Source organism: Ranitomeya imitator, chromosome 2 (genome assembly GCF_032444005.1).
Source record: "Ranitomeya imitator isolate aRanImi1 chromosome 2, aRanImi1.pri, whole genome shotgun sequence".
Taxonomy (NCBI): Eukaryota; Metazoa; Chordata; class Amphibia; order Anura; family Dendrobatidae; genus Ranitomeya; species Ranitomeya imitator.
In genome coordinates, this window is record NC_091283.1 from 188,898,868 (window position 1) to 188,923,732 (window position 24,865).

The following is a 24,865-nucleotide window of genomic DNA, read 5'->3' on the forward strand; positions in this document are numbered from 1 at the left end:
CTAAAGGTCTCCTCAGCATGCTACACCCACCTACTAGCACGGTTTCCAGTGTCCACCAATGAAACCACCAAGAAAAATGTCCTTCCTGGACCGAACTTATCAGAATGTTTCTTTAATGAAACCACTAGTAACATTTTCCACTTTTTTTTTTTTTTAACATAAAAACAATAGTACATAACATACAAATTGTCCCCCCTTTCAACTCCCCATGTAGCATCAATGCTTAAAGAGAATCTATCAGCAGGTTTCTGCAATTTTGACTACAGCATGATTTAGGGGCAGAGACCCTGATTACAGGAATCTGTCACTTACTAGGCTGTGTGCTGTAGTTTCAATACAATCAGTGTTTTATTAGCAGGAAATTATCCCTACAGAACATTCAATCCAGCTAATGTGTAACTCCGCCCCCACCACCGATTGGTAGCTTCCCGACAATGCACTCAGGAAGCTGCAAATCAGGAGTGTGGGCGGGGTTATACAGAACTCAGCATTCAGACCACTGCTCCATTTACAGAGAAAACTGGGATTCTAGCAAAAGTGCACCAAGCAGCCCAGTATGACACATTTGTGCAGAGTCACAAGAAATTAGTTTACATCTTAAAATTAGTTACCCTGTTCATCTGAATTCTCCTCTTTGAGGAAATTGAGGTTTTCTCGTAGAAATCGATCAGCAGCAGGACAGGAGTAATCCACCTGAAGTATAGGAAAAATAAATAAAAAGATGAATTATTTAAAAGATCCAGAATTATCTTTTGCTAATTATGAACCTACAGGTGTAGTTGTAGATAAAGGTCTTACTTGGGCGTCTGCACTTCTTTCTGCTCTTTCGCTGCCTGCAGACACGGTTGGACCACTTCTAGCAATTTGATCAGGACATTAAGGATGCCACTGGTTTCTACAACCCTGGCGCATGGCAGTTTCAACTCCTGTTACAAGGAAAAAAAAAAAATAATATAATAGCTCAGGAAATAAAAGACAGAAAAGCTCTGCAAATCCTCAGGGGCAAATAATGATCAATGGTTTTGCCAAAGGAATAAAACTGTTTTAAGTTGGCCCCAGACAAAGCACGGGCGAAACAAAACACAGTTACAGCAAAACACTGTATTTGGAATCAGTTCAAGGAACAAAAACAATTTGCTCATATACTAATTTTTGCTTTATCGTAGAACACATCGGGAGGACAAAACACCATGTGTATAGGCACTGTGATACAAAGTGCTGGCTCCTAGGACACTAGGCGAGTTTTGTGCCAAAAAGCAGAAGGAAAGCAAGAAAGCAGTAGTAACTAAACAGGAACCAACATAACCTTAACCCGGGAATCCTGTACCAAAAAGTAACAGGCAACAACTGTCCCAGGAATGAGAATTTAAAAAAAAAAAAAAAAAACCACCATGAAAGACTAAAGATCTGTATCCCCAGGACACTTAAAGGGAACCTGTCACCCTGTTTTTTCAGATTGAGATATAAATACTGTCAAATAGGGCCTGCGCTGTGCGTTACAATAGCGTATGTAGTGTACCCTGATTCCCCACCTATGCTGCGAAATACATTACCAAAGTCGCCGTTTTCGCCTGTCAATCAGGCTGGTCAGGTCGGGTGGGCGTGGTGACATCGCTCTTTTCTTCCCCAGCTTTCCGTTGGTGGCGTAGTGGTGTGCGCATGTCGCAGTGACGAATCAGCGCGCGATCTGCGCTATTACCCCCTGTCATCGGTGGGGGCGGCCATCTTCCTGGGGCCGCGCGTGCGCAGATGGAGTGCTCTGCTGCACGGGGCTTCAGGAAAATGGCCGCGGGATGCCGCGCGTGCGCAGAAGCGATCGCAGCGGCCATTTTCCCAAAGCCGAGATGTCATGGACAAAAATTTTGAGAATGAAACAAATATTAATTTTTCCAAAGTCTACTGCTTCATTTTTTCTAATGGCAATTTGCATATACTCCTGAATGTCAGAGTGATCAACTTAAGGGTACCGTCACACTATAACATTTCGATCGCTACGACGGTACGATTCGTGACGTTCCAGCGATATCGTTACGATATCGCTGTGTCTGACACGCAGCAGCGATCAGGGATCCTGCTGAGAATCGTACGTCGTAGCAGATCGTTTAGAACTTTCTTTCATCGCTGGATCTCCCGCTGTCATCGCTAGATCGGTGTGTGAGACACCGATCTAGCGATGCGATCCAGCGATGCGTTTGCTTGTAACCAGGGTAAACATCGGGTAACTAAGCGCAGGACCGCGCTTAGTTACCCGATGTTTACCCTGGTTACAAGCGTTAAACTAAAAAAAAAAAAAAAAAACAGCACATACTTACATTCTGGTGTCCGTCAGGTCCCTTGCAGTCTGCTTCCAGCACTGTGACTGCCGGCCGTAAAGTGAAAGCAGAGCACAGCGGCTGTGCTTTCACTTTCACTTTACGGCCGGCAGTCACTGAGTGCGGGAAGCAGACTGCAAGGGACCTGACGGACACCAGAATGTAAGTATGTGCTGTTTTTTTTTTTTTAGTTTAACGCTTGTAACCAGGGTAAACATCGGGTAACTAAGCGCGGTCCTGCGCTTAGTTACCCGATGTTTACCCTGGTTACCCAGGGACCTCGGCATCTTGGTCGCTGGAGAGCTGTCTGTGTGACAGCTCCCAGCGACCACACTACGATTTACCTACGATCACTGCCAGGTCATATCGCTGGTCGTGATCGTAGGTAAATCGTATAGTGTGACGGTACCCTAACAGCAATTACTGTACTTGCAAAGTCAATATTTACCCAGAAAATGAACTTTAACCCCCAAAACACATTTCAACATCATAGCAGTCCTGCCTTAAAAGGAGCAGCTAACATCGTTTTAGTGATTGATCCATTAACACAGGTGTGGGTGTTGATGAGGACAGGGCTGGCGATCAATCAGTCATGATTAAGTAAGAATGACATCACTGGACACTTTAAAAGGAGGCTGGTGCTTGGTATCATTGTTTCTCTTCAGTTAACCATGGTTATCTCTAAAGAAACACGTGCAGCCATCATTGCACTGCACAAAAATGGCCTAACAGGGAAGAGTATCACAGCTACAAAGATTGCACCTCAGTCAACAATCTATCGCATCATCAAGAACTTCAAGGAGAGATCTTCCATTGTTGTCAAAAAGGCTCCAGGGCGCCCAAGAAAGACCAGCAAGCGCCCGGACCGTATCTTAAAACTGTTTCAGCTGCGGGATCGGACCACCAGCAGTGCCGAGCTTGCTCAGGAATGGCAGCAGGCTGGTGTGAGTGCTTCTGCACGCACTGAGGTGGAGACTCTTTGAGCAAGGCCTGGTTTCAAGGAGGGTAGCAAAGAAGCCACTTATCTCCAGAAAAAACATCAGGGACCGACTGATATTCTGCAAAAGATACAGGGAGTGGACTGCTGAGGACTGGGGCAAAGTCATTATCTCTGATGAATCCCCTTTTCGATTGTTTGGGACATCTGGAACACAGCTTATTCGGAGAAGAAGAGGTGAGCGCTACCACCAGTCTTGTCTCATGCCAACTGTAAAGCATCCTGAAACCATTCATGTGTGGGGTTGCTTCTCAGCCAAGGGAATCGGCTCACTCACAGTCTTGCCTAAAAACACAGCCATGAATAAAGAATGGTACCAGAATCTCCTCCAAGAGCAACTTCTCCCAACCGTCCAAGAGCAGTTTGGCGCCCAACAATGCCTTTTCCAGCATGATGGAGCACCTTGCCATAAAGCAAAGGTGATAACTAAATGGCTCATGGAACAAAACATAGAGATTTTGGGTCCATGGCCTGGAAACTCCCCAGATCTTAATCCTATTGAGAACTTGTGGTCAGTCATCAAGAGACGGGTGGACAAACAAAAACCAACAAATTCTGGCAAAATGCAAGCATTGATTATGCAAGAATGGACTGCTATCAGTCAGGATTTGGTCCAGAAGTTGATTGAGAGCATGCCAGGGAGAATTGCAGAGGTCTTGAAGAAGAAGGGTCAACACTGCAAATATTGACTTGCTGCATTAACTCATTCTAACAGTCAATATAACCTATTGGTACTCATAATATGATTGCAATTATTTTTCTGTATGTGATATAAACATCAGACAAACACTAATAAAAACCAGAGGGCAGCAGATCATGTGAAAATATAATTTTGGTGTCATTCTCAAAAATTTTGGCCATGACTGTACACTATTGTAACGCACAGCGCAGGCCCTATTTAACAGTATTTATATCTCAATCTGAAAAAACGGGGTGACAGGTTCCCTTTAATGATATTTTATTTTTTTTATGGCAAGTAGAAAAATGAAATTGTGTGTATATACAGGGGTTGGACAAAATAATGGAAACACCTGGAAACATCAGCAAAAGTTAGTTTAATATGGTGTAGGTCCACCTTCTGTGGCGATAGAGATATAAATACATATATACACACACAAAAAAAATGTATGTACAGCACGCAAACAAGAATCTTGGTCTTGAAGTGTCTGCCTATGGCTTGTAGCAAACACTGCGGAAAAACCTGGACTGCCTAAGGAAATCCAGAGTGTGCTAGAATAGGATGGAAAGTGCAAAGTTGAGACATGGACGAAGGCCAGGCTGAATAGGTTTTCCTCGTTGGCAAGTCTCTTCAGAAGGGGGTCATCCAGGCATGGTATGACTAACAACCCCAGGGCGCATATACAGTCCATGAAAGGAATGAGGACCTTGGAAAAGTAGCTGGGAGCCATGATGAACTCAAAAGAGGAGGATTGAAAATGAAAAGAAATTACAACAAAAGGAATAGCTGATGGCATCTGGCAATGGGAAATGAGATGCGCATTGAAAATGCCCATAAAAATCAGAAACTGGTCGTGTTCTAGATGTGACCACTGACATCAGGGATTTAATGCAAATCCATGGTTCAGTTTGGGTTCAAGAATGGGCCTCTCAAAGCCATCCTCCTTTGGGACAGTTCAAAGGGTGGAATGAAATCCCTGACAATGTTCCACCTGTGGAATGAGAACTCATTGGAGATTTAGGACATTAATGGTTTAAAAGAAAGTTGGAATCAATAATAACGTGCCTGGTGGAAAAAAAAAAAAAAGACGATGTTAACTTGTAGCCCACAACACCACCTTCCTGATCAAGGAGTCATCCACATGGGCAGGCCAAAACATCTTGGAAAGTAGATGTCCCTACCACATATTGGAGAGGCCGGAGCGGCGGTAAAAGACAGACATGCTAAAGAGGTTTAGAGAAAGAAGACTTAGAGGCACTGGATCGAGTGTGCCAGGAGGACTTTGGGTTGAGGGATGGTTTCCTGAAATCTAAAGAGTGGGAGGGCTTGGAGTCACTTCTGAGAAAAGAGTCGCCAGTTTTCAAGTGAAGGGCGCCTTGAAGAGGATGTCCACCTTTTTGTCCAGAGGATAATTGAGGGACACTAGATCAAAGAGGCAAAGACGTAGTCTTGTAAAGGCAAGAAAATGGTAACTAGATCTTCTGGAAAAGAAAACGGTATATTGGCCCTCTTGAAGGAGGGTAAACATTGCTCCAGTTGAAATACTCCCTGTGGTTGAAAGAATATTTCCTTTCTATCTCATCTCGGGAAAGGCAAGTCTTCCTAGACATGGAAGTAACTTACTCTAGAACCTTCTCACTCCTCCCTCAGGGTCACAAATGCCCAGCATGACCTCCAGTACAGGGCACCCTTACACGGAATACAAGTAATGCACAAAGCCCCAAAAGAGCTGTCCTGGTAATAAAGATTACCCCTGCAACCCCTCACTGACCGAATGTATGGATGGATGGGTGAGAGGGGAGCAATATAAATGTGTTTATAATATAGAGGGAATACACCTAGCTCTATACATACAAATACCAGGAAGAGGGGAGTCGAGAGGAGCAGTGAGCTCGGCTGAATGGACCCCCGCCCACCCACATCAAGCCACAGGGGCAGAGTGAGCTCTACTAAATGAGGTCTCGCCCACCCACAGCAATCCACAGGGGCAGAGTGAGCTCTGCTAAATGAGGTCTTGCCCACCCACAGCAAGCCACAGGAGCAGAGTGAGCTCTGCTAAATGAGGTCCCGCCTACCCACAGCAAGCTACAGGAGAAGAGTGAGCTCTGCTAAATGAGGTCCCGCCTACCCACAGCAAGCTACAGGAGAATAGTGAGCTCTACTAAATGAGGTCTCGCCCACCCACAGCAATCCACAGGGGCAGAGTGAGCTCTGCTAAATGAGGTCCCGCCCACCCACAGCAAGCTACAGGAGAAGAGTGAGCTCTGCTAAATGAGGTCCCGCCTACCCACAGCAAGCTACAGGAGAATAGTGAGCTCTACTAAATGAGGTCCCGCCTACCCACAGCAAGCTACAGGGAAAGAGTGAGCTCTGCTAAATGAGGTCCCGCCAACCCACAGCAAGCCACAGGAGAAGAGTGAGATCTGCTAAATGAGGTCCCGCCCACCCACAGCAAGCTACAGGAGGAGAGTGAGCTCTACTAAATGAGGTCTCACCCACCCACAGCAATCCACAGGGGAAGAGTGAGCTCTGCTAAATGAGGTCCCGCCCACCCACAGCAATCCACAGGAGCAGAGTGAGCTCTGCTAAATGAGGTCCTGCCCACCCACAGCAATCCACAGGAGAAGAGTGAGCTCTACTAAATGAGGTCTCACCCACCCACAGCAATCCACAGGGGAAGAGTGAGCTCTGCTAAATGAGGTCTTGCCCACACACAGCAATCAACAGGAGAAGAGTGAGCTCTGCTAAATGAGGTCTCACCCACCCACAGCAATCCATAGGAGAAGAGTGAGCTCTACTAAATGAGGTCTCGCCCACCCACAGCAATCCACAGGGGCAGAGAGCTCTGCTAAATGAGGTCTCGCCCACCCACAGCAAGCCACAGGGGCAGAGTGAGCTCTACTAAATGAGGTCTCGCCCACCTACAGCAATCCACAGGGGCAGAGAGCTCTCCGAAATGAGGTCCCGCCCACCCACAGCAAGCAACAGATGAGTGAGCTCTGCTAAATGAGGTCCCACCCACCCACAGCAAGCTACAGGAGAAGAGTGAGATCTACTAAATGAGGTCTCGCCCACCCACAGCAAGCTACAGGAGAAGAGTGAGCTCTGCTAAATGAGGTCCCGCCCACCCACAGCAATCTACAGGAGAAGAGTGAGCTATGCTAAATGAGGTCCCACCCACCCACAGCAAGCTACACCCATCCACACAGGAGCAGTGAGCTCAGCTGAAAGGAGCCCTGCCACACAGCAAAGCAAGTGTCCACCACCCATAAAAGAGCAGTGTGAACTCTCCTGATTGGAGTCCCATTCACAAACACATGAAACCATGCCCCCTCACACAAGCCACACCAAAAAAACCACATCCACTGGAAGCATGCCCACCCAAACAAGCAACATCTACTCAAACAAGCCACAAACAACAAGCCATGGGATCACAAAGTATCAACTCAGCAGAGTTGTGATATAACAAAATTACACAGCTAGGATACTGCAGGTGAGTGAGCACATTGTATGTGCAAAATCTACAGAGCTAGTTTAATTGTGCTAATAAAAAGTGGAGCGAAGTGGTGAATATAAAATTGTATTCAAATATTTAGTGAAGTAAATTACCTCAAAAAGCAGAGTCAACAAGAGTATTCGAGTGGCCAAGTTGGAAGCTTGAGGAAGGGTTGCCATTTGGCTTATCCATTCTGACACCGTTTTCGTGTCATTCGTGGTCAGTGGAAGAGCGGCCTTAATAAGGACATCAGCAGCTTCCCACACCTAGATAAAAAAGCAGAATATAGATTGACATTACTTCACATATACATATAATTGAAAAAAAATAAAAAGGACCCTGCCATTCTCCGATAGACTCTCACCTGGTTAACCACTTGTTTGAGGATCATGTCCCGGTAGTCGGCTCCATTTCGTTTTACAGCCGTCATGATGAGATCGCAGACGCGGTACACGGTGTCTGGTAGCTCATCCAGAAGATGGAAGCAGCCCGGCAGCATTGTGTCTGTGAAGCCATGAAGCTCCTCTTGCTCAAGAGGCTCGGCGTCCTGAAACTTCTCTAGACATTTGGCCTCCTCTTCCTCCTGTTTCTCCCTTGCCTTTCGCTCCTCTTCCTCTTTTCGGCGGGCAGTTTCCTGAAAAAGTCAAGCGTGATCAGTTTAGATAGATTTTATAGACAAACTTTGTGGCAATCTACCAAAAACATCACCCCATTTACATCTGCAACTTTCATGAGGCTATAGGTACTACGTATGTGGCTTCAAATATGCAAAAAAAATAAAAAATTAAAACAAAGAACACATGCAAGTTACGCTAACTCTCTCAAGCAAGTTACGCTAACTCTCTGATGTTCTACCAGAGGTGGAAGAAAGGGCTATCACACCATGTGGGAGGGGAATTGGGGGAAATAAAGTGGATGGGAGAAAAAAAAAAAAAAAAAAAAAGGGAAGGGAACATTGGTTCAGGAGGATGGGAGAAAGAAGAGCTCAACCTTTTCTAACGCAGGCACAGGAGCCAATGCCCTTTTAAAAAATAAAAATATGCATGTGTAATTTCCATGTTGAATGCTCCCTCATCTGTGCCTCTTTACCCCCAACTCTGATCTTGTTACTGTACCTCGGGCAGTTCTGCCCTCTGTTCCATAGGGATATCTTGTCCCAACGACATGGCAATGGCTCTCAGCATCTGATCTTCCTCTGACATACTCAAGTCCTGCAGAGCAACAACAGATACCCCTGTCAGCTGGGCTGCTCTGCAGAATGGGGAGGTCAGGGCATGAGAGTAAGGATGCATAGGAATAGGAAAAGACATTAAGTGTCCAATGAGTATCAGGGAAACGAACAAAAAAAAAAAAAAAAAAAAAAAAGCAAGAAGGGAGCCGCTGCAGCTTGGCGAGGGGAACCTGTTATGCTGTGCCAAGGAAGGGAAACAAATTGACATTTTAACTAATGTACTAGCCTTAATAAAATTTAACAGTAGTCAAAGCCGCTTTGCAAGCATGGTCTACATGTTTACGGGGAGTATCCCTCACCTAACTGTCCTAAAATGTTCTGTCACATGCAGATGCTGAAATATCTGCCTTGCATGAGCAGAGTGGCACAGAGAAGCCTGCGGTAGAAAGGGGCTGGAATGGAGGAGAGAGAGGAGGGAAAAGGATGAAATGTGATGAAGGTACAAAAGGAAAGCAGATTTGAAAGCTGAGTGAAGATCATAAAAAAGGGGGGGGAAAAAAAACAAAAAACACCTCGTCAGTGAGTCACACTTACCCGCACAACTCCACCAATGAGCGGAGGTGGGTGGGTGAGGAGATACTCGGTAGCTTGCTCCATAGTGCTCGTGTTCAGAAGTGCTTCCATTGCGTGCTCCCGAGTAAAACCCATATCCATAAGCTATAGGGTTAAAACAAAACAAGATTAGGAAATTCATCCAGTAAAGAAAAAAATAATCCGATATCCCATCAAATAAGAATGTGTTATGGATAGAGTCCTGTAAACTCAATTCACACTCCCACCTGCTGAAGTTGCTGTTGATTCACTTGGGGTTCCCGCCGTGCAGTGCCACTCTCATCCGGCTGCCCGGCTTCCTCTTCGCGGCTTCCCTCTCTCTCTTTGCTCAAGCGTTCTCGAATGACTGGCTCCCCGCGAAGGATATGACACAAGATGGCAAGCATAGACTCAGCCATACGCCCGCCGTACACCTTCAGCGGCTTCCGGTTCCACAAGTTCTTTATACAAGTAAAGGCTGCCTTTAGGGCACAAGATGAACAGATACATGAATGCAAGCCTTCGGAAATCGGGTTAATTTTACACTTTCATGTGCATTTTATGTTTTAGTTTACCACTGTGAGCTGTATAACAACAAAACATTTGGGGCACAACGAGTGAAAGTTGGACATACCTTCTGCGTAACCACTAGGAAGCGCAAAGAGCTAAACTGAGGGGAGTTCTGTCCTCCCGGTAGCTTGGTGGGAGGTAGAGAGTGTGGAGACTCCAAAACAGTTGTGGGGTTCACCATCTTTTCCACCAACATGAGCCAGGCGTCCAAAAACTCCCCGGTGCCATCTGGAAGGTCAGTATGCTCCAAGCCTTCAGCAACAGGTACTCTCCCACCCATCGAAAGAGCCCAATTAAAAGTCCTAAAAACGCCCCCAAAAAAACATTAAGTATTACATCAATACTGTCATAATACATGGAAATGGGAAACCTTTTTATATTAAAGAGGTTATCCCAACAATGATATTTAACACCAACCCAGGGGTTAGAAAAGCTGAACTTGCGATTGGTGAAAAACAGAACTTGACTATTAAACAGCCCCTAAAAAGAGAAAACCAGAGGTAACTTACTCAAAAAGTGCATTGTGCCCACCAGAGCATAGAAACTTCTGTAGCATAAGGTGATATGGATATTTCCTTTCGTCAAACAACATTGGCGATGTGAAACCAACAGAGCAGATAAAGAACGTTAACCTAAAACAGCAAAGATTGAAGTCACATATAAAAGGCACTAGAAGAAAAAAAAAAAAAAAAACAAGTATACTGGAACCCCCAATACTGACCTGAACCTTGGTGTGGGAGTATAAGGGGGAGGCTGCCAGGAGAGGCCTTTGGTGAGTAATTTTGTCAAAGCAGATGCAGTGGAACGAGCTGCTGGAGTGGGGGCAGTGGTGGTACTTGCCGCATGATGGCTTCTTCTCTGTCGGACAGGGGACCCCACACACAGTTTTACCAAAAGTCCAAAAAGCTCTGCTAATGCTCGCCCTAACCTCGAGGATGCTGGAATGCAAGCACACAAATATGAGAATAAAGGCGCTGCAAAATCATTCCAGTAGCCACTCTCACTTACTGGCTATAGAGTAAGACTCTTCATAGAAGTCAACAGAAAACAAATGGGTGAAAATCACCAAATCGCATAAACTCGTGCTAACCTGACAGTAGCGGCTTGATCTGCTTGATTCTAGCAGCCATCGCTGGTGTGATCTTCGGTTTACCCTTCGGATCAGAGGTGCTTGGTTCGTCAGTCTCCATGGGGGCCAGCGAGTCACCATCCAACCCAATTCCTTCCAACAAACCCGTTGTTTCTTCATTTGCGGCTGAAGGGTCAACCTCTCCATCTGTAGTTAGCAAAATAAACAATTAGATTTTTTTTTTTATGTCAATCTACTTACAACTCTTCAAGTCAAAAGGCTCATGGCTAATAAGTTTATTATTCTTTAACCCCTTAGTGACCGGGCCAAGTTTTTGAAATCTGACCAGTGTCACTTTATGTGGTAATAACTCTGCAACGCTTCAACAAATCCCAGTGATTTTGAGATTGTTTTTTCGTGACACATTATACTTTATGATAATGGTAAATTTTGTTCAACATTTTTTGTGTTTATTTATAAAAAATATCAAAAATTTGAGAAAAATGTTAAAAAATTAGCAATTTTCTAAATTTGAATGATTATCCCTTTAATCCAGATAGTCATACAACAGCAAACCATTAATAAACAACATTTCCCACATGTCTGCTTTACATCAGGACCATTTGTAAAATGTTATTTTATTTTGCTAACATTTTAGGAGGTTTAAAAATGTAGCAGCAATTTTTCATTTTTTCAAAGAAATTTACAAAATTTATTTTTTTAGGGACTTACCCATGTTTGAAGTGACTTTAGGGGTCCCATATATTGGGAAACCCACAAACGTGATACCATTTTAAAAACAGCACCCCTAAACATATTGAAAACTGCAGTCAGGTAGTTTATTAACCCTTCAGGTGCTTTACAGGAATTAATGCAAAGTGGTATGACAGAAATGAAAATGTGTATTTTTACCACCTAAATGTTGCTAACTTCTAAACAGATAACTACAGCCGTCAGACTCTAAGGCCACTATTTGGTCATGAATTGCCATCGCAAACATCAGGACAACAAAATCATGATCTGAGGGCACCAATTGTGACAAAGAAGAAGCCCCCACACTCTGTTAACCATTTATAATGATGTAGTCACTATTGACAGCAGCATCTAAGGGGTTAAACAGATTTAGATGGTGCAAATACTGATCATGGCTGGTACAGCAAGTTGTCAGCTATAGTGTACAACCGACAGATGCTGGATTGTCATCTGTATGGGGAGGCTATTCTCTTATATCTCAGGTCAGTTAAAAGACGTATTGGCGGTCATTAAGGGGTTAAATTGCCTTTACGTTCAAAGATTAGATGTGATGGCTCTAAACACAACATCTAAAGTTTAAAGGCAGGTGGACATTACTACTAGGCACCATATTATAGGGTTAGCCCCCAAAAAAGGAGGTTCTCGCCAAGTCACCCTGTAGGTGATCCTAAAACTGGGGATGTGCAGCCCCATCCTGAATAGAGGAAAGATGTCCATGCTTGGGACTGCAGCGTACAGCACTCAGTCATTTCCGGGAATCTCATAAATGAATGGAGTGTAGACTATGCGCACCCCGGCTAAATTCAAGACAAAGCTGCAGAACCCTGATCTCAAGATTGCAAGTCATCCCCTACCCTACATTTTTTATGTACCAGCTCTCTTGGCTCCTTGGGGCAATGTACTCGCAGTCTTCTCCTCCTTAGGAGCAAGTTTTTGCATGTCTGCTTGACCAAACTCACACCCGGGTGGCAAACTGTTAAGACGAGAAGAGACGTTAGAGCAATGAACTAGGACTTTATTTTTGTCAACATGTAATTATTGGATCATAATTTAACCTCTAACTCCCCCCAGGGATGCCACAAACTAGGTCAAGAGCCCTTTGGCTTTTTCAGCAGGATTTTACCCATTAAGCCCACAGTAAAGGGAAATTGCAGATGCTTGCACAGCCATTGGCTGGAAGTGCAGGGTATCACATAAATGTATGATTAATAAGGATCCAGTTACTAGGATGGCTCCAATAAAGTTTGTGCAGCTCTTTGAAAACATTAGTCTATGGGATGACCACAATCAACTTAAACCATAAAGGCTGTGTTCCCGTGAGTCAGATTTGTGTAGGAGCAGTAGATTAACATTGCCGGTAGGGTGTCACCAGATTCTACCAGGATTTAGACATAAAACCTGCACCAATATCTTGACAGAACATTTCGACATGGTCAAAGTGTTCATATTAAAGCAGAATGCCTGAGTACACCATACAAAGCTGTGCTTTATTTCCCAAATGCTGGTAAAATGAATATCATTTTGGAGTTCAAAAGGCATAAAAGAGAGGGCACTTAGCTCACAGAAGGAAAAGCCTTTAGAAATGTCAGTATAACAATAATGTAAGCCAGCTCTAACAAGATTAGGTTACGAGAACACCGTCCCACCTGTTAGGAGTACAGAGAGAAAGTAACACGGTGCTTTCCCACACCAGAGAGCAGTAGAGCTGGCTAAGCTTGTTCAAAACATTGAGTCCCAATTGTGAGCCCCACTGGTTCACAGAGATGGCGCGGATCTCACTCTAAAATAGAATAAAAAAAAAAAAAAACACGATAACTCATGTAAAAAGTTAAACCAAAGTATATAAAGAAGAAGAAAAAAAAACACTAAAAAAGTTCTCCAAAGAACGTGCCGCTTACCTGTCCGACTCTGCACGTGTGGACAAACATCATAATGTAGGCGTGAGCTGCCGTCAGAGCATGGAGCAGTGGTGTGGCCTGGGCAGAAAGCGTGGCATCTGTGACATTCCCAGCACATGCCAACTCTCTCAACAGCACAGACCCACCAGGTGCCTCGATTGGTCGATGAAGAGGATCAAGAGAGGAGAGGATGGAGTCCAGCTGAAGGAGCCCCTCCTGGAGAACTTTAGGCTCATGAGACAATGTCTGAAGATAAAAGAAAAAGAAAGGAGCTAACTAATGCAATCAAGAACAGGGATCAGAATAAAATCTGGCACAGGGCTATTAGGATCACATGCCATATTGGGTGCCAGATTTAATGTAGTTTAAAAGGAGCGTTTCCATCTGCATACATGGATATTATTGCATAGTGCATGTAAAAACAAGCGCTCATTGCAATTTACTGCTTATAAACAATTGCAGCCGTTCTTGAAATTTTAATTAACTGTTGACTGGGAGACCGACCACCGCTGCTGTCTAGAATAGGCTGAAGTTGGCCAGGAGTAAGGCGTTACAGTGCACTCCAGCAATCCTGGCCAGCTTTAAAACAGCACTTACAAGCTCAATAGAAATGAGCTTGCTAACAATACGCATGCTCTGCAGTCTGAGGTGGTCGGTCTCCTAGTTAACGAGCTGTAAAACAATAATATAGTGTTAATATAATCAATAACGGCTGCAAATTATTAAACGCAGTTAAAAGCAAGATTGCTTGTATTTACAAGCGCTATCTGAAAATATCCAACTATAAAAGGTTGGGAATAAACAATTTAAGTTCATGGATTAGGGGGTAGAAAAATTAAGATGGGCTTCAGAAGCCAGTTAGCCCGCACAAAGATCTGGTTTGGATTTTCAGTAGCCAAATAGAAAATATATGGGAGCATTGGCCACACAAAGTAAAAGGCACAACTCTTCAACCAATTTATATCTATCTATATATTCGTCTAAGGGGTACTTCCGTCTGCGTCACGAAATCCCACGTCGCTGATTGGTCGCGGCCGGCCAGCAACAGGCTTAGTCCGGCCGCGAATTGGCCCCTCCCTACTCTCCTCCAGTCAGTGCCAGTGTGTCGCCCCATCCCGGACCAACTTTTTACTATTGATGCTGGCTATGCAGGTGAGTATAACTATTTTTTATTTTAATTAATTTTTTTTCCACAGGGATATGGTGCGCACACTGCTGGATACCACGTGGCCTGCGCTATATACTACGTGGCCTGCGCTATATACTACGTGGCTGCACTATATACTACGTGGCTGCGCTATATACTACGTGGCTGTGCGATACTACGTGGCTGCTATATATTACGTGACTGCTAAATATTACGTCGCTGTTATATACTACGTGGCTGTGCTATCTACTGCGTGGGCTGTGTTATATACTACATGGCCTGTGTTATATACTAAGTGGCTGCTATATACTACTGTACGTGGGCTGTGCTATATATACACTACGTGGGCTGTGCTATATACTATGTGGCTGCTATATATTACGTGACTGCTATATACTACGTGATTGCTATATAATATTTATTTTTATATAGTGCTAACATATTCCGCAGCGCTTTACAGGTTGCACACACTATCATCGCTGTCCCTGTTGGGGCTCAAATTCCCTATCAGTATGTCTTTGGAATGTGGGAGGAAACCGGAGGAAACCCACACAAACACGGGGATAACATACAAACTCTTTGCAGATGTTGTCCTTGGTGGGGTTTGAACCCAGGACTCCAGCGCTGCAAGGCTGCTGTGCTAACCACTGCGCCACCGTGCTGCCCATTATTACGGGGAGGCAGCACTGTCTGTGCCTACATTATTTACGTGACTGCTATATACTATGTGGGCGGTGCTATATACTACGTGACTGCTAGATACTACGTGGCTGTCTGTTATATACTACGTGGCTGCTATATATTACGTCGCTGTGCTATATACTATGTGGGCTGTGCTATACACTATGTGGCTGTCTGTGTTACATACTACGTGGCTGCTATATACTACATGCCTGTGCTATATACTACGCAGCCGGCAGCGACCAATCAGCGATATTACCGCGGGATTTAAACACCGCTTCGGTGATTAGTCGTGCCCAGCCAACTGCGACCAATCAGCGAAACGCAGTCCGGCCGCGAATTGGTGCGGGATTTAAACCACGCTTTGCTGATTGGTTGTGGCCAGCCGGGCCGATAATGGCGCGGAATTTAACCCCCACTCACAGCGCGATGAATATACATATTCTAGAATACCTGATGCTTTAGAATCGGGCCACCATCTAGTTAATCATAATTACGTACCAGGATAGATTTGCACACTCCAGCCACAGCCTGGCATGCAGCAGAGGTAGGGAAGTCAATCGGTAGGTTAGGAAGGCCCAATATGGTTACCAGGGGCAGGAGACCCTTCTGGCTCACAAACTCCTGGCAGTGATCATCTGTTGTGTTGTTGCTCAGTATGGATTCCACAAATTTCATCTGTGAAGAGTAATACAATGGTCAGCATAGATCATCTGTTCAATAGCAAGAACACATGTAAACTTATCAAGTGATGCTAGAATATCGATTTATGATGAGCAGGAGGATCTCTATCGATACAGAAAAGGATCTGCAGAGTTATCCCAGGTCCAAGTGCCCCCTTACAGTGGCTGCTTCAGACACTGGCTGTGCAGGGTACGGTAATATGGGCCCCATGTGATATTTTAGTGATGGTATGACAATGTTTACTAAATCTTCCACGAAACTCACCACGTTGAGAATGTAATCCATGAGAGGAATTGGGATTCTTTCTTCGGTTCCCACAACACTATGAAGGAAAAGGACTATTACAAGGCGCAATTTAAAAAAAAAAAAAAAAAAGGAATTTATGCAGAGTATAATTTTTTCAAGAAACACATAGGACTTGCCCGTGGGGCTAGCACTGATTAGGTCAAGGCTAGAGGAAAAAATAAAAAAAGGATAGTGATTTACTAGTCTCCATTGGAATATCCCATGATGCGGTAAGATGAGTCACACTGTCGCTCTCGCCAGGGGACCACATACTTCTCCAGTCCTCTACCCCTTCTGCCATCTTTTTGTACATCACTACAAAAAGTGATCTAGGCATGACTTTGCAGCATGTATCAAGGGTCCTGTTTTTTTTTCACACCCTCTTCCAAGGCTCGTCGGACTCTCTAATTTTAGAATCCACCCTGATGAGCTGAACACCACCGCTCTCCCAATTTTTGCCACTTTCTAGGCTAATGTGCATTGTCAAAACATGGAAGAGTGGGCAAGTCTCAGTTACCCATGCATGTGCAGTTTGCAGATGCAAATTTTCAAGTGTCAGGTGAGGTCTACCTTGTTTGTCCTCTTCCAGTCCATTACTCCATCCACAACCAGCCAAGGAAGCGGAAAATTCCTTATTTTAGACAGATCACCGTACAGAGCAAAGATGCAGAAACATCTGCCTCATAGGAGGTGGTGTCCTTCAAGCACCAAATTCTCACAAAAACACCGACTCTGGCAACCACTCGGTCTTCTCAAGTCCTGGAAGACAACATGGCAAGAAATTCCAAAAACCCAAATGCTTTGACATCTTTTACCCCTTTCTTGTGGACCTGTCTCCTAAATGTGCATCTCCACAAATGACACTCCTGTATCTCACCTCTTAATCTACTAAAAAGGCACCCAAAGGTTCCCCAAATTCAGTTTCACAGCACCAGGTTAAGCTCCACGCTAAGTCTGTGTGTCAACTTTGGTGTCCAAGAGTGTTTCCAAAAGGTGACAAAAAGCTCAAAACCAGGATCATGACTGGAGCTCAGTGAAAAGATTGACTGGCAAAGCAAGCAGCTTTCTTTGGAATCAGCCAGAGAATCTTCTCAAGCCAGAGACTTTGGTAGGAGATTGCCTTGTGCCCTCCTTTCAGAATGTAGGACCATCTCTGGTGAAGATGCTTGGGTTTATTCAACACATCAGGGGCACATGCACTTCTCCAAGATGACAAGCAAATCACATTCAGAAATGACTCCTTTCAGTCAACGCATCTTCTCTGCCTCTCCAGTTCTAGACAAAGATCCTGGGCAAGAGGGTTAAGGCCATATGCAGCCAGTCTCCTTGGCCCAGCAACATTCCAGATGGTAATTTTTTTTCCCCAGTGGGAAAGGGCAGGTATATCCAATTTTCTACATCACATGACCCAAAGCCGTTGGAAGCCATGGGGAACTGATCTCTTGTGGTGGAGTGAAGCGCAATCTTTCTTTCTCCGGCACATGATTTCAGGTAACATCCACTCATCCCAATATTTTGTCTTGAGTGCTGGGGCACCTCAAATGAGCCAAGAGGTACCACAGCCTATAATCCCAAGGACTCCACTCACTTGGCTTTATCAGTTTTCCTTGCTACTTTCCTCTGGTGCTTCAGGTGATCATGGCAAAGGATTCTGGTCATCTGCCCAAAATGCTCCCGCACCACCTTGACAGATGTCTTTTGATGCCATCCCACTTGCCCAGATTTGCTTTCTCCACATCCAGTCTGGCCAGAATTTTAGAACCCTGTATTTAATAGCATGGCGGTTCAAAATGCCATCTTGACTTCCAATGCATTCTTAAAACAATCGGTCCTTGGTCAGGCCAAGGAGGCCGACCTATTTTAAGATTTATCAAGGAATCTGTATGACCCTTACTTTCAGTGGTGTGAAGAGCTACCCCCCACGAAACTTTACCTTGAATTTTGTGGTACCTGGATGTCATGGTGATAACCACATTCAATGTGAATGGTGTGATGTAGCATTGTCATACTGCGATAACAGTCCGCGTTGTGTGTGGAGACACAACCTTATTGCCTTTGTACAATCTGGTGCCTGCACAATTTTGCCATTGTTGCCCCAGACAGACTACATAAGCGGATGGGAGCCTCCAAGAAAACTCTGTTGCTGCATCTGCTCTATGAGGCATAACTTTAAGTACTGGATCTTTTATACGTGACACTCTACCAAGCATCAACACTACAGGTATTCAACACCCCTACCTGGTCCTCCATGCACACCTCTGCCAAATTCTACAAGTTCTGCACTCTATTGCATCTATTGGTCAGAAGGTGTTGAAACCGCTCAGATGTTCACCTGTCGATTTTACTTTTTCTATTAAGCTTGAAGGAGTTGTCCATTAAATCGGACAACCCCTCATCAATATATCCCCCTGCTTAGGGAGCCGCCATCCCAGCAATGTCAGCGCATGCCACCCAGGGTTGGCACGGTTTAACATCATGCGTGTGCCGACATCACTGGTATGGCGCCTGTGCAGAAGAGGAGTATTGTGGTTATTATTTTACATGGGAGAAAACATGGTGATTGAGAAGGGGTTATCCAAGAAGTTTACAACCCCATTAAGGACATCACACGCTTCCTATGTTGACAATTCTATAAACCAGCAAGGATTTCATTTGTATTACAATCCACAAAATCTGTCAGTCTTGTTCAATTTTCTTTTTCCTTCAGCAACAGCGGAGTACAAACCGATTAGCCAAGTCTCTGCACACGAGCAGCCTCCTTTATTTATTGGTATCGGTCTCATAGGGCAGGTCTTTTTACCCATGGTTTGTGTATCCTCCTCCCCCAATGAAAAAGGGATTTTTGGTACTTAAAAATCTTTCTTGGAGCCTTCATTGGGGGACATCATAAGGGGCTCCAAGCTTCCAAGTCCACTATTGCCCGTTGGATTCGTTCGGCAATATTGGAGGAATATAACTTTCAGGACAAACATCCTTCTCCGGGGTAAGGGCTCACTCGACACGGGCGGTGGGAGTTTCCTGGGCAGTTTGTCACCAGGCCTTCTGCTTTGCAGATTTGTAAGCCTGCAACCTGGTCATCTTTGCACACCTTTGCGAGGTTTTACAGGGTTCATACCCATGCCTCGTCTGATGCAGGCCTGGGAAGGAAGGTGCTGCAGGTGGCGTTTGCACCCCGGCCAACCCGAGTGTTGTCTTTGCATTTTTTCTGTTTCCCATCCTTGGGACTGCGTTGGAACGTCCCATGGTTACCTGTGTCCCTCAATGAAGCCATAAAGAAAGAAGGATTTTTGGTATTCACTGTAAATTCTCTCCATCGTTGAGCCTTCATTGGGGGACACCGCACCCTCCATGTTTGCAGCCTATTAGGCCTACGTTCCTTTGTTGTTGGGTTGGTACATTTGTTGAGTTTTGGTTGCTTTTCCTACTGCTTTATCAGTAACTGATGTGCTTCGTGCCAGTCGGTGGGTGTATACTGCTGAGGAGGAGCCATTTTCCTTTTTTGCCTAGTGTCAGCCGCCTTGCGACAGCAGCATACACCCATGATCACCTGTATCCCCCAATAAAGAAATAAGAAAAATCTTTCAATTTATACACTGAACACATTTAACAGCACAATTTAGTCTAAATTTTCTTCAATCATGCGCAAGCCAAGTCAATTAAAATTATACTGAAATGTCGCCCTCAATAGTAAGCCAATCTCGCTGGCCTGCCTCAAGCAATGCAGGAAGCTAAGTAATTCAGTCAGTATACATAACCAGGGACAGCGCATTATCTTTACTGTCCCAACATGGATACAGAAAGTAAAAGGATCACTTACTGTTGGCTTGGTTCAACTTCACTTTGCTGATTTGCACTGAAGCTTTGCATAGCTTGCACTTCTTCCTCCTCCTCATCCTCACTGGAAGCCTCCTCTGCCGCATGGTTAGACCGGGGTGGAGGGGCAGTGGCTGTGCCATCAGCCTTCTGAATGGATGGCTTCTGACAAATGTACTTTGGGTCCCTACCGAGATTGCATATTTCTTCTAAAAGCTAAAAAATAGAAGAGATGACAATAGACTCAGACCACCTGTGTCACATTGAAGACAACTACTTTTTATGACATTACTTAGGCCTTACCTTAATAATAGCAGTGGTGGCATCTGTTTTTAACGTGGGCTGATGCCTCATCAGCTCATCAACAGCACTGCCCAGGTTAGAGGCCGTATCGCCTGCAGGAGACCGGAGAGAGGTCAAGGCTGGAAAAGACCACGGGCCTCTTAATCCCTCCGCTAGAGACCTGAAGGGAGCTCTATCCTATGCTGCACTACAGGTCTCTTCAGCAGGGGTTAGAGGTGGTTTAGAGAAAATTGGGACGTACCGTGGACTAAAACTTTTTTTGGGATAAAAGCCAGTATCTAAATCCTGGCACAGCTGTATGATAATTATTCATAGATTAGCAAACTGATACATTGAAAGTTGTACTAGCAAGGAAATAAATATCCATGGTAGCAGCTTTGTGGCCCTTAAGAAGTTAATTGGTTACTTACCCAACGGATCTGAGCTACGTCTTCTCCTCATTGCAGGAAGGTAGTCTGGTGATAACAACACTTTAAAAAGTCTTCCGAAAGGTTGGCACTGCACAAATGACTGCAAACCACGGGCATTCAGACAAAGTGCACTGAAAACATTTGGAAGGGAGCCTAGAACCTCCCGGGTAGCAGGTACCTAAAAAGAGAAAGGGGGGGGGGGGGTAAATTCATCAGCAAGATCCACTTACAGGAAAAAGATCACACCCAATGCTACATGCAACATAACGAAAGAATGTGCCACGACCCTCGCAGGTTGCGAGAAACCCAAACCTGAATTTCTTGGAACCAGTATGTCATGGTCATGACCACATCAAATTTGATCATGGCATTTGATGTAGCAAATACCACGATCACTGGCCACGTTATGCATGTCATGGTAGATCCTACTTTCTTTATACATTTCCAGGAGGTTTAAACAGAGGAATAGCACAATGCAGAAAACTAAGAAATGACACTCCAGCATTTTTATTTCTTTACTAAACAGATGATATCTTAGTACTGTGGTATTTACCAACAATCAGTGTTACCAGATGCTTTAGAAATACTTGAATAGGACAATGACTTTTGCCGGGGGGAAAAAAAAAAAAAAACGCTCACATATAGGGAGATTCTTACATCTTTTATAAGGAGGGCGTGCAGCATTACATCTGTCAATCCATTGTCTTGGAGAGAGGAGAGAAGAGAGGGCTCTTGAAACACGAAGACCGTTACCACTTCAGTAGCTGCAGGAACACACAAGGCAACTCTGTAATACAACCATGGATTGAGACATTGTGCTTACATAATCCGATTTCTGTATTCAACTTACCCAGCAAGAAGAGGGAAGGGCCATAATATTCTGCATTACTGATTATGTGTTTCAGGGAAGTCGGAAGCGTTCCATCCATTACTAATACAACAAAAGAAAAAAAAAAAGTCACATCTCAAAAGTTCACGCTGTTAATATAGCAAATCTTTCTAATAAATTAAAAAAGCCTACCATGGCGAATTCCGTCTGAGAAAGCGGGATCCTGAATTGCTTTCTTCAAAAAATTTAGCATAGATTTCAACAAGGCTGCTCTTTGCGGAATGCACTGCACCCCTGAAAAGTAAAGAAAGCAGTCTCGTAAAACATGCCCCTCCTTTTAATTTGGAGTTGTACAGTAGTTTTGCAATGGTGAGAATCCTTACCAGAGCGTGGCATTACTAAACTCCCTGCACTACTGCTTGTCGTCATAGGCCGAGGATCTGTAGAGGTGGAAGGACCTGGGCTGCTTTCCATGGCTACGTCAGACACTACGACACAAAGGATACTGCTAGGAGGACAGTTTAATACTGATCAATGGTTCCAAGAGTTTCATTTGAAAGGATCTTTCTTAAACTAGAATTTGTCTGCAGGTTTTTGCAATGTAATCCTAGCATCATGATGTAGGAGCCAAGATCCTGATTGCAGAAGTGTCACTTACTAAGTTGTGTGCTATTTCAATAGTGTTTTATCAGCAGATCATCATTACTGGACTAGGCGTTTTTTGTGTCCTGGTCCAACCATGCCCTCACCGCTGACCAGCAGTTTTCTGCCTATGCACAGTGTACACAAAAAGCTGCCAATTAGTGGTGTGGGAGGGATTATACACAGCTCGGCGTTCAGAGAACAGCTACATCTGCTGCACCCAGTAAACTAAGTGATTCTTTGCTGGAATCAGGGTCCCCACCTCTGCTTCATGCTGCTGTCAGATGAGGTAGCAAACACCCAGTGACAGATTCCTTTTAAAATAAATTATACCCTTATCTATGGGTTGTGATATACTTTAAGCGATCAGCAAGAATTGGCTCTGTAGAGTTAAGGTTTGAATAGAGAAGAGCTGCAAATGCTTGGTTTCTTTCTTTCTTTGTGGAACTGCAGGAAAAAGTTGTGATGTCAGGGGTCCGAGAAACCGGCTCTTGGGATTGCTTGGGGGTTCAGAGGTTAGTCCACTGGCGATTAGTACTTTATCACCTATCCCACAGCGAGGGGATAACTTGTTATTCTGGGAATAACCATTTAAATGAACAGAACACATGTAGAATGTGAAGCGACTTTACAAGCTGAAGTGAATTGACAGTGAACTACCTTCCATGTCAGTTTCCATCTCTTCTCCCTCTTGAACAGTGCTCGGGCGCTGGATTTTTGGTTTAATGACAAATGGACACTCTTTCCTGCACAAATCAACTTCATGCTGAGAAGAAAACAAGAGTAAGGGCATTAGAATAAAAACAAACATTCCAGAAAATTCGGCAACTTGGAGGAGATTTCACCAGGACAAGTAATCTATCATGCGTCTGGGTCCTTCATGACTCAACCCAAACAAATAAGATCAGCGAGCCAAGGGGCAGCCAGAGAGCCAAGGAGCAGCCAGAGAGCCAAGGAGCAGCCAGCGACAGAAAAGGGCGCAAGGGGCAGCGAGCGACAGACAAGTGCAAGGGGTGGTGGTGATGTTAATTGATCTCATAAGCCAGTGATACACAAGCACATTGTGCGTTACAGGTATATAAACATTACAGCCTGGCAGCTGCAATTTGCCAATTACCTCACCTAGCCAAAAAAAATTAAATTGGGGGCTCGTTATGGAAATATTTCATTCATATATCATTTACACAAAGGAATAAAGATTGGAAAGGTTTTCATCTAAAGAAACAATTCTTAATCTCACCTCCAGCCGATAAATGAATATGGACAGGCCGCTGTGAGACTGAAATGCAGCCATATCTAGGTTGGTAATGAGGTCAACAACCCTAACGGCTCGCGTCACAAACGTGATCTGGTCCTGTTCGTCTCCTAGGAACTTGATCACCTGAGAAATATAATGCCGAAGAGAAAGCTCACACCAATGCTGCAAATAAACAGAAAATTTCTGCTGGGAAGACAACAGCAGCTACATCCTCACTGCATCCTCAGCTTACGTAACTTTATACATCATTCTTGGTTTGCTTTTACTGTTAGCAATACTGAAAGACACAAAACCACGCTATACCTTTAAAAGTGCTTCCATCATGCCGCAGGAAACCAGTGCTTCTCCACCAGCGTCGTAACTGGCTAGATGATATAAGAATGAGAAAAGAGCGGTGGCAAACTGATGGGGGTACGGCTCCATCGTTGGGTCTGGAAAGAGGAAGAGATAATTAAGCAAAATAAAAGCCCTTATCAATGCAGAGCACATGATATTCCGAGTTGGTGAAAGCTACTGATTTTCACCATGGCACATCCAGGCTTTTTCATACAGAGAAACTATTCAGCTTTTCAACATCATGCATTTTTGGGGTTCTGAAATCTATTTGAATGAAAAATAATTGAAATAATTCCAAGTAGAGAAGTATCGCAATTTCAAAGCTTCAAGAGAAGCAGTATTTATTAGACACAGGATAAAGTTTCGCCTGATCGGCTTCACCCAGGGCTTCTGGAACGGTTTTCTCTTGAATCCTTGCAATTGTGTTACTTTGCCATTTTGGAATTCTTTCCAGTATCTGCTTCATGCAAGTACATTTTATAAGCAGAAAAAAAACAAAAAAAACAACGGATGGTTAAAAGCTGGATACTGCTTCCACATATGAAAAGCCTGAGTGTGCTGGGTTGAGAATCAGTGGCTTTCAACAACTTGGAATATCTTCTGCTAAGTCTCCAAACTTGACAAGCTATGTATTGATTTGAAGCGCCTAATAAGCTGACCAACTTTGACACTTGATGCTGCTTGGAGTCATATTATGTTACGTTTTGGTGTTTTGTTTTATTGTTTGTCATTTATCCCTGAACCAAAATGATTTAATGTTTGTATTACAAAGTAAATGGTGGGGGGAGTCAGCCAAGGATCTGACACAAAACTCCTCTCCACGAGCCAGTGCGGACAGCCACCAATAAGCAATGAAGGATGTAAAGCTACCAACTGCAACTTTCACCCATCGTCAGCCTTTAAAGGGAACCCGTCACCCCGAAATTCGCAGGTGAGGTAAG

At 44.3% G+C, this 24,865-nt stretch overlaps 1 protein-coding gene across 7 annotated transcripts in view; it reads right to left on the reverse strand.

Annotated features, from left to right (window-relative positions):
- The window catches only part of HUWE1 (HECT, UBA and WWE domain containing E3 ubiquitin protein ligase 1), a 114,017-nt gene that overhangs the window by 63,748 nt on the left and 25,404 nt on the right, over positions 1 to 24,865 (reverse strand). For 4 of the 7 annotated variants that reach the window (XM_069748371.1, XM_069748369.1, XM_069748370.1 and 1 more), the window contains exons 14-39: positions 23,892 to 24,019; positions 23,571 to 23,711; positions 22,991 to 23,096; positions 22,072 to 22,176; positions 21,881 to 21,982; positions 21,710 to 21,790; positions 21,517 to 21,623; positions 20,860 to 21,037; positions 20,450 to 20,568; positions 20,151 to 20,362; positions 16,313 to 16,370; positions 15,866 to 16,042; positions 13,537 to 13,782; positions 13,285 to 13,418; positions 12,511 to 12,611; positions 10,907 to 11,092; positions 10,538 to 10,754; positions 10,326 to 10,448; positions 9,881 to 10,118; positions 9,495 to 9,728; positions 9,250 to 9,372; positions 8,600 to 8,695; positions 7,849 to 8,118; positions 7,598 to 7,750; positions 799 to 926; positions 612 to 693 (exon numbers count right to left, since the gene is read on the reverse strand). In XM_069748371.1, coding sequence (XP_069604472.1) covers positions 612 to 693; positions 799 to 926; positions 7,598 to 7,750; positions 7,849 to 8,118; positions 8,600 to 8,695; positions 9,250 to 9,372; positions 9,495 to 9,728; positions 9,881 to 10,118; positions 10,326 to 10,448; positions 10,538 to 10,754; positions 10,907 to 11,092; positions 12,511 to 12,611; positions 13,285 to 13,418; positions 13,537 to 13,782; positions 15,866 to 16,042; positions 16,313 to 16,370; positions 20,151 to 20,362; positions 20,450 to 20,568; positions 20,860 to 21,037; positions 21,517 to 21,623; positions 21,710 to 21,790; positions 21,881 to 21,982; positions 22,072 to 22,176; positions 22,991 to 23,096; positions 23,571 to 23,711; positions 23,892 to 24,019 — 3,845 coding nt within the window. The remainder of the gene's footprint in view (positions 1 to 611; positions 694 to 798; positions 927 to 7,597; positions 7,751 to 7,848; positions 8,119 to 8,599; positions 8,696 to 9,249; positions 9,373 to 9,494; positions 9,729 to 9,880; positions 10,119 to 10,325; positions 10,449 to 10,537; positions 10,755 to 10,906; positions 11,093 to 12,510; positions 12,612 to 13,284; positions 13,419 to 13,536; positions 13,783 to 15,865; positions 16,043 to 16,312; positions 16,371 to 20,150; positions 20,363 to 20,449; positions 20,569 to 20,859; positions 21,038 to 21,516; positions 21,624 to 21,709; positions 21,791 to 21,880; positions 21,983 to 22,071; positions 22,177 to 22,990; positions 23,097 to 23,570; positions 23,712 to 23,891; positions 24,020 to 24,865) is intronic. The other 3 variants (XM_069748374.1, XM_069748368.1, XM_069748372.1) reach the window with 2 other exon arrangements.